The following is a 14,813-nucleotide window of genomic DNA, read 5'->3' as shown; positions in this document are numbered from 1 at the left end:
GAAAAGCATCTTTATTCACAACTATTGCTTCTATTGACATCAGGAAATCTGCACACAACTTGATTTTTTTTTAAACACAGAAACACTGTAGGATCTTGGTCTTACAAGTAAACAGTTTGGAACATATAATAATCCAACTTTTCACTAGCCTCCCTTCTGCCTTACTCCTTACAACAGATCTAAACAACACACATTTTCTCAAAAAGACTTCTATGTGATTGGCAGGCCTGGTAGAAGCTTCTGTTGGATGCTATTCTCAGTAGCTTATTGCATCTCCTGGTTCTATGAACCTCATAGTCTCATAAACTTTGAGATAAGTGCTTAAATTGTCAGATTTGCCCATAAATACAACAGAGAAATTAGGGGGGACTGAGTTTAATGGAGTGATGAAAAAAAATCGGCTCTAGGCTAAAAGTGTTTAATAGGAATGGGGCTGATGACTCCAGAAAATCCATCAAATTCTGTTAGTTGGAGCAACCTTCAAGGAAATTCAGTAGGAGGTGGCTGCGCAGGCAGAGTGTGTGGCCTTGTGTAGTCTACAGGAAAAAGAGAGATTTCAGTACTGAAAGCTTATCCTTTAAAATAACACCTTGTCTTCTTCCCACCGATAAGATAGCAATAGCCATTGTCTTTGTGATCGTTCTGTTTTTCTAACACTCTCTATCCAAAATAAGGGTAGAAGTGTGCTGAGAGTTAGTCAGTCTCTGTGGGTACAAACCTGGAAGCTGTCATGTTCTCTGAATCAGTCGGTAGCAGAGCTGAGGAAAAAGCCAGGAGTCCTAGTGTGCATGTACAGTTACATTTGAATTAAGACTAATTCAAACTTTAAGTGAAAATGAATTAACCTGCCTCACACTACTGCACAGTTTCTAAGAAAAAGAAACAAGACTACATCCAAAAAGCATGTGTTTCTTTTTTCTCACTCGTCCTCACCCTCAGGATCTGTAATGGCACATGTAGGTCCCACAGAAAATTAAAAAGGGTAAACTGGAGGGCAAACAGGAAAGAACTGAAATCAACCCCGGTTTCAGAGGATAAAATTTGTTCGGAGGGGGAAGCCACAGGAAAAGTACGGTAGGAGTAGTACGAAGCATGGACCATGAGAAGAGGCCTTCCGAGGAGGAACTGGGTGTTTAAGGGAGCCTGTGGACCTAAGTCTTCCAAGCCTCCTCGCAGACCTAGATGAGGCTGGCTTCAGTGGTGTCATTTGTAACAAAATGCAGGTAAAGAGAGTTCATTCTTCTACTGAGGGCAGCCGTGAGATCGTTTCTCACATATGCTAGGAGATGACTCGATGTAGTTCTATTTTCAGTGCTATACCCCTGGTGGGCTTACTGGCTGTGGGATATACACTGGGCCTGGCAAACTCCTTCCTGGATGGGTGAGAACTCGAGCAGATGAAGTGCTCATGAGCGAGATGACTCACAGTACCTCATTCCTTCACTATTACACAACTTGCCTTTTTTCCAGAGAAAGGTTTTCTTGCACATTCTTTCTGTGATTTTTTTTTTTTTCTGCTCCTTTCAGTAAAAGCGCCTGCCTTTGTCATGATTTCACCCTGAAATGAGCAGGGAATTGAATAATGCGACTTGGCAGCGTATCAAAGGTCCATTTTCTCAAGGGGAACAGGAAAAGGTAATAATGGTTTGAGGAAGTGGAGAACAAATATGCCCTATGTAGACTGCAATTGTTTCATCCAAGTGAATAACAACAATGAGCTCCGAGCCCTGAGGAAACAGCGTGCGGCTCCAGCAGGACCGAAAATAGTCTGGGCGAGAATTTCTTCATTGTTAACCGCAGAATGGAAAAATAGGCGGCCTTTACGCGGCGGCGGAGAGGTGGGCGGGCGGCGGCAGGAGGGGTCTCAGCGAGGCCGCCGGGCGGGCAGGGCGGCGGGGCCGGGCCGGGCCGGGAGGGCCGCGAGGTGGGCAGGGCCTCGGGGCAGGGGCGAGCTCCCTGCGGCACAGCGGCCGCCCGGCGCCCCCCGGCGGCACGGCGGGACGCGGCGGGGCCCCGGCCTCCTCCTCCCGCCGCCCCGGGGCTTCGCGGGCAGCCGCTGGAGGGAGGCGGGGCTTTTGCCTTCCTCAAGGCAGAGTTTTCATCCTTCTGCTGCGTTAATTGAGACCGATGAGAGTATCTGTGCCAATTAGTTATGGCTCCTGCCGGCGTGGCGATCTCGATTGTCCCTCACCGGTAAGAACGACCGAAAGTAAATGCTGGAAGGTTACTGTAAATGTCGTGTTGTGGCGTGTCTGAGAGGAGAGACTGCCCAGAGCTGATCCTGCAGCTCCTCAGCACGGGTGGCGTTCCCTCGCACAGCCGTAATGAGGCCTGTCAGGGATCCCCTACCCCACACAGCTCCGTAGTTTGCTAAACCTTTCCTTTCTATTATCCATGCAAAGAAACCACAGTGCAGTGTTGGCTGTTTAAGGATGGATACCTTCTACTAGGGTTAGGTAGGCGAAACAATTTGCACACTAAAATTGAGCAGAAAGGAAGCATATTTCTTTCTTTGATGGTATTGAAGCAGCTATGCTGTATTAGAAAGGATAACTGTGAAAATGGGGAAATGAACTTTTTGTAGCCATCAAAATGGTCTCACTGTAACATATTTTGCATATGCATTCAAAATAATATAGGCAAATAGCATGCTAGGTTTTCCTGAAGCTTATTATAAATGGTGGGTTCTGTCCAGCGTCTCGTTCCCACTGGTACTTACCTGCAGCCCCAGGGAGGTGCTTGCTTGTGTTGTAGGCCTCCGTCCTTCTAGACTCCCACAGGAGCACCATGGAGGCTAACAAGAGGAGTTCCTGTTGTGTAGTGATGGAAAGGCTCTGCTGGCATGAATTCAAGGTGAACGCTTAGCGAGCATTAAAGCTGTGAGTGAATTATGTAGCTCATTCTATTGAGTGCTGGTTCATCGTTACCCTGTTCCCTGTTAGCCTGACACAAGTTACAGAAAAATAGAAACAAACAAAAAAAAATCTGAGAATTGCAAAACCTTTTATTGTGAATCGTTTTCAAATCCCCTTTTCCTATAAAGCCAAGTGTCTTGTTTTGAATGCAAGGGTCAAAGCTGACTTCAAGAAAGATCTTACTTGTCTGTCCATAAACATTGTAGGTAGAGTCTTACCTGAGGCTTTTTGGGATTGAAGCTGAGACTCTCTGCTTCCCAGTGATACTAAATTTCATATTCCAGCAGCAGTGGAACAGGAAGACTTATCTTAAGCAATATGTATATGCAGAAAGCCTGTCATTCATACACTAACAAATCTTACTCTTACAGGCCCTTTCAGCAGCATAATTTGGAGGCAAAATACCACACCGTGAGAAAGAAGGAGGCATGTATGCTTCAGAAGGTAATTAAGTTTAATGTTATCTTTTGAAAACTCCTCAGGTACCAATTAAAGACACTCAACAGTCTGTAGTCTGGAACTGATCTGTGTAGGCTCACTCCATGAATCATACTTCCCTCATTCTACAAAAGCTTCAGCTGTACAGTGAACTGCAACAGTGCCTTGACGGTGTGCAGGACCACAGCCCACCAATTAGGGAAAGCAAAGAAAAGGTAAATAGATAACTGAAATTAATTCTGGAGTGTAAAGGCAGACTCCTTGAGACGGTTGCAAACATGAAATCCCTGCTCAATGGGTTGGTGTCTCTGGCTGCCTATTGATCTGGTGCTGCCAGTAGTGAGAGATGGCATCACGATAACAACATGATGTGTCTCTGCCCACACTGAACTAAAAAATCAAAACAGAGTTATGTCCATTTCCATGTAAGTACAAGGAAATCCCCTTCCAGATGCCTTACAAAATATTGAATGACTACAGTATTTTATTTGAGTTTAGTCACCAGGTACAGGCTAGACGCTGTATGGGAGAATCAAGACAGAAAATTTTCCAGTAGAGAGTCATACATTTTTTGAAAGTGGCTCCTCTAACTAATTCTGCTAAGGATTTAAACTGTGATTGCAAATAAAAGGAGACAGCAGGCAAATGTTGCTTATTCCTTCAAGACAGCATGGAAAAAAAGTTACAACTGCTGTGACCTAGTTGGTTTTATTTTAGATTGAGGTTTATTATTCTGAATATCAAGTTAACTTACTAAATACAAATTAGAGAAAAAAGACATCAGCCTCAATCAACAAAAGGATTATTTTACTCCAAATGAAAAGGCTATCTATTTTATGTCCTTAAATTTGTAATGACAGATTTAGCAGAGTTGTGATTTGGGAATAAAGCTGTGATATGGATATGAATGCTGGTATCTAATGGATGTTGTATGTCTCTGTATGGTGTAGGAATGAAGTTTGCATCCGTCTCCTATGGTTTGAGTTCAGACGCAGGATTCTTCATTTTTGTGTTGTGTTTCTGAAGTTATTCAAGGGTGGCTTCAGCGACCTGAAAATTGGCCCAAAGGCTTTGTTTGACAAACTTAAAACCGCAGCAAAACCACGGACTAGCTAATATCTTGTTTTCCGTGTTGTTATTTCCAAACAAAACCTCCTTGCCCTCACAAACAAGGGAGGCTTGGTCATTCCTTGGGCAGCAGGCCTCGAAGGGAAGCTGAGGTGCTGCAGGCAGCGCAGAACACTGAGCCAGTGCTGCACCATGCGCTGGCTGTGGCTCTCAAGGGTACTGTGCTGCTGCTTCGTTTTTCATATGAAACAAAAAGGAAGATCGAGGCCACCAGCACTGATAAAGATTTCGGGAACATGAAAGGTTTGCTGTAGTGTCTTTGCTGAACTCTGGTGGGAGCGTTTGCACCGCACTAATCTCAGTTCCTCTAGTCGTGTAAGTTAAAGTTTCGTTCCACGGACCTGCGAAGCTGTGGTGCGCTGTTGCCAGTGTGGCAGTGCGGTTCTCGTGTTCCTCTACAGGAGCAGCAACTCAACCAAGAGCAAATTAAACAAGAGCTATAAATGTGGCTTGGATTGAGATAATACACAGTATGCAAGTGGTAGTTATACTAAGCCAAAGTTAAAAATTATTTCTGTCTGTATGTCTTTTAGTGTAGGCAGAAATCTTATTTGGAAGTCTTCCTTTGTTTTATTTTTCTTACAGGGATGCTGATAAATGTATGAATGCTTCATGTAACACGTGAAATTATACTGTGACCTGTAATAAGTCATGTAATCATTGCTATATTTTATTATCAAAACAAATTCAAACTAAATTTAAAAGTCAAGCCTGTCTGTAAAATCTACTGGAAGCTCCAAGATTTTGGCCCAGAATTTCCACTTTTCAGTGTTTTTAGTCTTCTTTTATTTTTCAGGTCAGCTGTTCTATGGAGAAAGAAGATACAACCATCTGGGAGATTAGCATATATATTTTATGAAGCAGAGTAGAGCGCTCTCTTTTACTGACTCAGATGCTGAAGACCCAGATTTGCAGCCTGCCTCCTAGCTAGCACAGCACAGTTCATAAAGCTTCTGTTACCTCTCTCCCCTGCACGAAGAACAAACCTATGCTAAAGTGATATTTTCAAAGTGGTACTGCTCTAAAATGGGGAAAAAACCCACAGTCCGGCTTTGCAGCTGTGCAGACAGGCAATTTATAATGACAGAAGAATCCATTTGTCAGTAAAGCTTACATTGTTTGGGGAGAGATTATCAGCAATTGTTGAAATAAATCTGTCTACTGGCATGAAATGCATCTCCAGAGTGGTGTATATGGTTGTATCTGTGGATATAACCACGGGACACAGCTGAGATACATCCTCTGAAATGTATAAAGGCCAACTGAGAGCATTAGTGCTGGGTTAATTTAAGATGCAATATAAATTACCATGGGATGTGAAAGGAGTGAGCTGCACTAAGCAGATGTGTCGAGGAGCATGTCCTTAATCTTTTATACTTTCATATCGTACTGGTAGAGATGTGTTTTCATCATTGTTGGACTTACAGTGGTTTTCTAGTACTGCGGTGTAGTTGGACTGTGCTAGTACATTTTTTTCTTTCTGGACATTCCTCTTCCTCTTTTTTTTTTTTTTTTTTTTTAGCATTCTGTTTTTTTCCCCTCACAGAGCACAGAGACTAGGAGTCTAGAGTGCCAGCGTTTTGATATCCAGTGTAGATTTATAACTATGGACTGTCACAGTGGTCACCTGTTGTTATAGAGCTGGTAACTCCAGTGAAGAGAGAGGAAAGGCATCCATTGAAAGAGAGAGTACTAGTGTAGTAGTCTGAACAAACATCTAGGAAAGACAAATCAAAAGCTGAGATGATCATCCTAAATTTATATGAATAATGGAACTGAATAAGCAGTGTACTTCCCATAGCTTCTTAAAACCAGGGCTGGGAACAGACTGACCTTTATCCTCTAATCATTTGTTTGGTTTTTAAAATGTAGATGCAAAAATGAGCCTGAATTAATATCCTTGGTCCAAAGTTCCCAGTTTGGAGGAAGTCTGAACTACATTCAGAGTATCACCTGCGTTTTGTAGCTTAGAATCTCCTTTTTAAACATATTATAACAAAATCTATGTCCAAACTTTGGGAAGCACTGAGTGTGTATTCAGACACAGGCTTTGAGAACTGGATCTGTTGTATCTCGAATCTAATTCCTGTTAATCAGATCTGCTGAATAATAATGGGAACATATACGGCCTTATTAGAAAACACGTAAGAAAAAAACCCTGCAGTGTAGCATTTAGGCTGTATGTTCACCAGAAAGGCATGCACCATTTCAAAAATCTTTCTGTATCCTGCAAGTGCTAAAATGCCATCTTTCGCAGACTGCATGCAGACAGTCTTTAATGTTCTTCTCTTCTGCCTTTTGCCAGTTGCTGAAATGTGAACTTAACATTTACTGATTCTTCTGTTTACCTTGATCCTAAGAACAGCTTTCCCAGTCTGGCCAAATCTTTTCATTCAGAAACCAGTCTCTGACATGGCTGGTAAAAGATGCCAAGAGAAGTCTGTGAGAAGGGGAAAATCCTGTCATGGCTCTTCAGAGCATTTCCCTGGACACTCTCCCAGCTCCAGGCACTGGCTGTTCTGGGCTTCCTGAGAGACGAACACATCACCGGTGGAAAAAAAAAAAAAAAAGGAAGGAAAAAAAAGGGGAGAAAAAAAAAAAAAAAAAGCCAGATGTCTTTGAGAAGCAGAGCTGACTGTGTACTTCGGTATCAAGGTGTTCCACGAGATGGCAGGGTTCTGTCTCGGCAGGGTCACAGCAGGCAACCCCAGCCTCTGCAGGAGTCATTTTTCTCCTATCACAGCGCGCTGGTTTTGGCTGGGATGGAGTTAATTTTCTTCCCAGTAGCTAGTACGGGGCTATGGTTTGGGTTTCTGCTGAAAACAGCGTTGATAATCCAGAGATGTTTTCGTTATTGCTGAGCGGTGCTGACACAGAGCCAAGGCCTTTTCTGCTCCTCACGCCACCCCACCAGCAAGTGGGCTGGGGGTGCACAAGGAATAGGGAGGGGACACAGGCGGGAGAGCTGACCCCAGCTGACCAAAGGGGTATCCCACACCGTATGGCGTCATGCTCAGCGTGTAAAGCTGGGTAAGAAGAAGGAGGGGGGGACATTCAGAGTGATGGCGTTTGTCTTCCCAAGTACCTGTTACAGGTGATGGGGCCCGGCTGTCCTGGAGATGGCTGAACACCCGCTGGCCGATGGGAAGTGGGAAATTAATTCCTTGTTTTGCTTTACCTATTAAACTGTCTTTATCTCAGACCAGGAGTTCTCGCTTTTACCCTTCTGATCCTCTCCCCCATCCCACCGGGGCGGCGAGTGAGCGAGGGGCTGTGTAGGGCTGAGCTTCCAGCTGGCGTTAAAGCACAACACATAGTTTTCACCATCAGTAACACAACTCTCTACTTTAAACCTATCAGTGCTCTGTATGCAGTGATCAAAAGAAGTGTCAAACAGCTGAAAGACAGGAGACATCTATTTTCTTATGTCTCACTCAAATTTTTATATTACAACTTTTAAAGCACAATATTCACATAAAGCATAGTGATTCCCCGCTGTGTGAATTAAAGAAATATTTTTTTTTTTCCTAAATAAATTTGGACGGGAAAATATTGTGTGCAACTGAGGCTGTTTTAACAAGGGACATTAACATCCATCCTTCAGATTCCATCTCAGTCATCTATTATTTGAACACCAGAGATCATGAAGACAGCTCTTTGTCACCCCTCAGCTTCCTGATCAAGACAAGCTAATGTAACTCTGGGCTGTTGCTGGAAGAGCTACCTCTGCTGTCCTTTTGACCTGTCCTGCATCCTGCATCCTTACGTTGTGTTGGCTTTAACAACTGTGTGTACAGTCCTAGCGCAAGTCAGATCAACCTAAAAAGCTGAAAACTACCGGCTTTTACTTGGTGGCTTAGCTTTCAGTTAGATAAGCTGAAACTGTACAGCCACACAGTCACTACTGCTGCAATCAGGAAAGCAGGTCAAGGATGTGACAAGGGGCAGGAAAGTCCCGGAGTAATAATGGATAAGCTTACGCTAATTGTGAAAACACACCCTTAAGTAACAAAAGAATAGTGGAGAGGATGCACCCTCAGCTCTGGCCTCACTGGCAGGAGGAGATGGAAGATACAGGAGAAAATGTATCAAAATGTATGAGAAAAAGGCTCATTTCTTGGACAACTTCAATTGAAAACTAGTGCTGCAGCATGCCCAAATCTTGCGTGTGTCACATTGAAACGTTAGTTCCAACCTCAACTAGATATATTTTGCTCTTTAACAAAATAAGGGTATTAATATACCAGCTCTTTCCAGGCAAGGTATTTTTGGTTTCTGTCAGAAACAAAGGCTATGAATTGTGTGTGAAAAGAAGAAAGCAATTAGAAACATTTCAGTTCCCTGCAGGGTTCTCTGAAATACTTGTTACTAAGTTTCAGTTGGGTGGAGGTGTTTTCCCAGAAAACAGACAAGCAAATTCAAATATTTTATGAACAACAACAATGATTTTGAATTACCTCTTTAACCCAGAGCACACTATTCTTATGATCTTCTCATTCTTTTTAAAGCCTAAACCCTGGTGCTTCCTAACTGCAGGAGCATAGTGCTAAGACAAGGACAAACAAATAGACAAAGCCCCACTGCACAAAATTTAAGAACTATTAGCAGTAGTACATAAAACAAAACAAATGCCTCACTAGGGAATGGAGAATTAAAAAAAAAATTCATCTTGCAGAGAAGGATTGTGTAACTCCATTTACAAAAGGCTGAAGAAAAAAATAAGCCCACCTGGGATTGTCCTTCAGCATCAGCAGGCCTTGTCACGGTGAAGCATGAACAGAGACTTTTCATTTCCAGTTTTACCACTGAAAATCAAATGAGGATTTTGAAGAAAGTTGGAGTGACATGGAAAAAAAAATCTCCCTTTTATATCACTATGTATGAACAGATTCTGTTGACAAGATCTTCACAAGCTGTAAAAATGTTGGTAGTGGGGAGAAGGAATTTGTATTTTCAGGGCCTAGAAGCTATACACGAATGGCGAGAGTGAGAAACAAATTCTGTTCTTCATTTTTTAACAAAGGCAGGCATGCACCCGTATTAACCTTATGCAAAAATCATGCCACTAGACTAGATATGGAAGAATATGGAGTAATTGAAAACAGGGACTTTCTTGGCCTCTGCTTTGGTTTCTGGCCTTCGCCCCTGCTCCAGGTGCCGCCGCCACCGTTATGCCGGTCCCTTAAGGTGCAGGGGGGTCAGCGGGACAGCTGGCAGCAGGGCCAGGGCCGCTCCGGTGGCCCAGGAAGGGTGGAAAAAGCGTGGTAGGACAGGCAGCTCTGCCTACACACGGCCATCACCCCAAATCCCAAACGCCGGCACCCAGAGGAGACCCGGCCTGGCTCGGCACCCCTCGGGACCCCGGCGCCCGGGAGCGGGGGCAGGCGATGGAGCGGCCCTCGACGCCGAGGGACGGCAGTTTTAAGAGAGCAATGGTGTTCCTCCGGGCACCGCCGCAGGGCGGCGGCAGGCCCGGCCCGCTCCGCTCCGCTCCGCTCCAGCCCGCCCTCAGGTGCAGCGCCGCAGCGTCCCGCCGCCAGCCAGCCGCGCGCCCCCGCCCTCTGGCCACCGCCAGAAGAAGGTCGCCCCGCCCACCCCGTCGCTCCACCCTCGACCCGTGTCATGCCCCTTTCACCAGCCAATGAGAACAGGCGGGAAAGGCGGAGCTTGGAACGCTTACTGACAAGCGCCGCGAGGCCCAATGGGAAGCAAAAGCTGACGAGGCGGGGGCCAATTGGGGGGACACCGGTGAATGCGAGACTCCGAGGCCGGAGGCTGGGCGGGGAGGGGGCGTGGCCAAGGGGCGAGGGTCCTCTATCAGGTGAGGGTAGTGTTGATGGGCGGTAGCGGCGGCCAATGGCGAGGAGGAGGCGGAGCCTCCCGTCCCCTCCTGCTGCCGAAGCTGCCAGAGGGTCAGGTGGCTCCGGGATGCGCGGTAGCGGCGGCAGGCGGAGGCGGGCGAGGAGGAGGGGGAAGATGCGGCGGCGGCTCGACTGCACGCACTGCCTGCCCTCGCCTCTTCCCGCGCTGGGCTGAGGCGGCCCCGCGCCGGCCCCCCCCCCCGGCGGCGGCGGCGGCACCTGCTGCCGGCAGGCGCCGGGCCGCATGAACAATAGGCGGCGGTACCGGCCCCGCCGTCCCCCGCAGCGCGCCCGGCTGCCGCGGGCGCCTCCCCCTATGGAGCAGCCTCGCTATGGAGCCCCTCACAGAGCTCAGCCAGGAGGGCGCGGGCGGCGGGGAGCCGCTGGGCGGCGGGCCGCTCTGGACCGCCGTCTTCGAGTACGAGGCGTGCGGCGAGGACGAGCTGAGCCTGCGGCCGGGGGACGTCGTGCAGGTGCTGTCCCGGGACTCGCACGTGTCCGGCGACGAGGGCTGGTGGACGGGCCAGATCGACCAGCGCGTCGGCATCTTCCCCAGCAACTACGTGAGCAGCGGCGTGCAGGGGGCCGGCCCGGAGCTGCGGGCCCGCTACCCGCCGCCCCCCGCCATACAGCGTAAGGCGAGCCGGGCCCGGGGCGGGGGGCTCGGCGCCACCCTTGGGAGGGAACCGGGATAGAGGCCCGGTCCCGGCCTTCTTGCGGGCCTGGGGCGGAGACCGGACCGGCGGAAGTCAGGACTGCCGGGGTGGGATGGGGTGGAGGGAGCACCGGCCCGGCCCTCCCGAGGTCCCTGAGGCGAGGCGGGACCGTCGCCGGCGCGGAGGGAGGCCCGACCCGGCCCTTCTGCTGGCCCTCACGGGTGCTGGGACGGCCGCGGCGGGGGAAGGCCCGGCCCGGTGGGGAGCGGCCGTGGGGAGGCCGCGGGGCCCGGCTGGCGGGAGCGAGCGGGCCCCGCGATAGCCCTTGACGCGGGAGTGGAGGGGGCTGCGGCGGCCTGGGGCTGCCCCGGGCCGGCGGCCCCACTCGGCTGGTCCGGAGACGCTCCGGCCCTGTTGTCCGGTCCGTTCCCTTTCCCACCCGCAGCCGCATTCCTGCTGCTCCAGTGCCCTTCTGTCTTTCAGGCTAGCGCCTCTCTTCGGGGAGGCAGAACCTAGCTCAGCGTGTTAGCCTTTCACTGACGCCAGGAGCCGTTTCCCATTGTTAAGTCCTCTGTTTCCAGGGGCTGGTAAATTTGCACCAAATGGCTGAAGCTTGATGGCTAGGCAGTGGTGGAGGCGGTGGTGGAGTCACTGGGGACTCCCGGTGACTTTCCCTTTAACAATATCCTTAAGGAAAGGCTGCTGGATAGGAAACAGTTGCGTTCTGCGGTGTTGTTTCACTGCTAATACTTGTTCAATATCTTCCTTTCTGATGACCAAAAGCTTGTTATTGCTGACTTAAAAATTCCTAAGTTGACTTGTGTTACCACATTCTTCCTCAGCCATTTGCTTTCTTGCAAATTCTGATCTGAAATAGCTGTGGATGAGTTTTATCCAAGTGTGTATATCTGGGCCTACCTGATGGTTGCTTCACTAAGTTGCGATGCTGAAGGCACAAAGGGATTAGTTTGTTTCTGTGAACTTCAGTGTAGTTTTGAAGCCTTTGTTGGAGCCACAGAATAGGCCCATTTCATCTCTACATTTTTTTAGCCCCTATGTACAATTGTGGAAAGAGAAACAACGTGGAATGACTGTTTCTAGATCCTGTTTGTTTATCACTACTGACAATTCAGGCTTTTTTTTGGAGGGGCACAGAAAAATCTTCAGACTAGTAGTCTTTTCTAGAAAGTAAAAGGAGTAAAAAGATGCTTTGTCCTATCTAGGACATATCTCCAAGGAATACAGCTAATAGCTTTTTTCTTATTCTATGTTCTGCTTGAAAGCATTTAGGCAAAAACTCCGTAATTCATAGTATTACTGCCTTTGGGATTGTGAAGGGACTAGGTTGGGCAGCGGTGGTGTTTTCTTTCATGCTGGAACAGTATAGATAAATTATTTTTCTTCTTCACATGCAGAAAACACTGAATGCTTATTAGGTTTTGCTGTTGAGATAATTAGGAGAACCATTTCTACAGACTTCTTGAAGCCTCAGCTCCCCTCTTATTTTGGCTGTTCAAGTGCAGGCTTTGTAACTAGGGGTTCTCCTGTCTTAGTGCACTTTCTACAGTTTGATAGTTCAGGATCAGTTGTGGAGCTGCACATTCCCCCTTTATCCTTCTCGTGCTACAACATGACTATACTAGTTCTGCACTCTCAAGTCATCAACCATACATTCATGATAGAGTAGTTTATTGCCCTCCAGTAAGTTTTTTAATATGCTAAAGGAGTATGTTGCTTTTTTTTAAAGAAACAATGCAGTTTGCACAGGGGCTAAAGTTGGTTGCTGTTGAATTGGATTTTCAAGTTTAGTGTTAGAAATGCTTTTGCAAGAAATGATACCGACTTTTATTGCTGGTGATGATAGTTTGATAGGCATTTGGAATAACAATCTACTGTTAACTTACTGGGATGTGAAGTATTAAAAGTTCTGCAGGAGCAATGCAAGGTGTTATGCCAGATGTGCGCTTCTGCACGGAAGCTGGTTTTAGTTGCTTTCCTAAAGTTTATCTTCGTGTTTGAGTGTGAGTCCTAGAGATTCTGCTTCCACTGAGAGCTGTAATAGTATAGCTAGTAATTGCATGCTGTCTTTCAGCCATCCCTGTAGTGTGCTTGAATCTTACCTCAGGGGTCTTGTGAGCCCACTGAGGCTGTCAGCAGTGGGCTGGCTTGAGGGACCCTCGTCTGTGCTGTGGGCTCTTACGCACGACAGACTGAATGAAACAGCTTAATTGTGTGGTGTGACAAATGCTGATCAAACAGCAGCTTCTTTGCAGTGGTAAACATGGCCACTGGTTCATGGTGTACAGGCTCTGTAATTCCTTATTGGTGCCCAGAGGAATGGTGACACTTAAGCTCTTAAATTTGGAGGCAAAGAATGTGCGTTAAACTTTCCTGTTTCCCTTACAGTACAGTACAGCATATCTGCCAAGTTAAACTGCAGTTTGGAAGGGGGGATAGTGTGTTTAGAAAGGTGAAGAAAAAGAAGTATTTTATGCACCAAGGTAGCTGTATAACTAAGTCTGTGGAAACAAAGAGACTAATTCAGCATAGAAATACCTTTAAAAAAGCAACCCCAAAACTTCTCTAAAGATGAGGTGTGGGTTTGTTTTGTTTTGTTTTTGTTTTTTTCTCATTAAGCTACCCAGCGAGCTGGCCAATCTGCCTTAAAGAAACGTGCATTTTCAACGTAAAGCTAATAAAAGACAACTTTCTTTGCAAAATAACTTGCAGTGTAGCACGTTAAACTTCCCCTGGAAGCCTAATTCTCACCGTTTGACGTCCCACACGGGTTCCAGTTCATTTAGGCATCCCGCAGGGGTGCGTTTTTCCCGAAGTGAAACGGGTGGCAGCGCACGGAAGCGTTGTGCTTTCCGTACCTTCGGTTTTGCTCTGCCGCCCCGTCGCGCCCCGGCAGCGGGGCGAAGCGCGGCAGGGCCGGGCCGGGAGCTGCGGCGGGGCCTCCCGCCCCGCCCCGCCGGCGGAGCTGTCCCTTCAGCACCGCCCGTGCCGCCGCTTGCGGGAGCCACTCGCTCCGCGGGTCTCCGGTGCCTTGGGAATCCGGCCGAGGAAGAGGCTGGCTGTGAAAGCCGGCAGCGGGGCGGGGGTGGGGGATGGTGGTCTGTCGGCCTTGCTCTCTGGCCTATGCGTTTGTTGGTTTTCAGTCTTTTCATTGACCGTGACCCTAGGAGCGGGTTCAGTGAGCCTCCTGCCAGCAGCAAAGTTCTACTGACTGAAGGCAATAGGACTCGGTGTCTGATTTCCTTAACTCTTTTTGTCAGTGAGAAATACCAGAGCAGCTCCTTCTGTGTATTCCATTGACAGGGTAGTCTCATATCTTATTAGTTATGGTCATTACAGTCTTGTTCTAAAACGTCAGTGTTTTGGTCAGAATCTACTCCTTCATCTTTTCTAGTAATGTCTAGCTTCTGAGCATTTGAACACCAAAGCTGCTGCTGGAGGAGTGGAACCTTCTTTGTTGTGTCAATCCTTGAGGTTCAGAGCGTTACCCAAATGATGTACTCAGTAACAGACAAATAAATTCTTCTTGTGTTCTGGACTGGAAAGGGCCTTTCCTCCTTTTGGGAAGACTTCTCTGGTCAGTTTTCTGTCTTGTTTCTCATTAATCTTTTTTTCCCGGAACACTAGGAAAAAGAGCACAGGCATCCTTATTACACTAGCTAAGGATTCGGATGTACTGGCTCTATAGGAAGGCTGATGTTATAATCCCTGTATGTGGTCAATTCCCTAGCTCATAGGTTTGACCAATTCACAAAAGTAAGGCAGGCTTTTAAAAATCATGTTCGGGGAAGATGGGG

At 47.4% G+C, this 14,813-nt stretch overlaps 1 protein-coding gene across 1 annotated transcript in view; it reads left to right on the top strand.

The window, feature by feature from the left end:
- Positions 1-10,674: 10,674 nt before the first annotated feature.
- The window catches only part of MAP3K9 (mitogen-activated protein kinase kinase kinase 9), a 51,297-nt gene continuing 47,158 nt past the window's right edge, over positions 10,675-14,813 (top strand). The window contains exon 1 of the mRNA XM_086462333.1: positions 10,675-10,975. Coding sequence (XP_086318459.1) covers positions 10,675-10,975 — 301 coding nt within the window. The remainder of the gene's footprint in view (positions 10,976-14,813) is intronic.

The sequence above is a fragment of the Leptosomus discolor genome, chromosome 3, assembly GCF_034619465.1.
Source record: "Leptosomus discolor isolate bLepDis1 chromosome 3, bLepDis1.hap2, whole genome shotgun sequence".
Taxonomy (NCBI): domain Eukaryota; kingdom Metazoa; phylum Chordata; class Aves; order Leptosomiformes; family Leptosomidae; genus Leptosomus; species Leptosomus discolor.
Note: the sequence above shows the minus strand (reverse complement) of the source record. Positions and strands in the feature narration are given on the sequence as shown.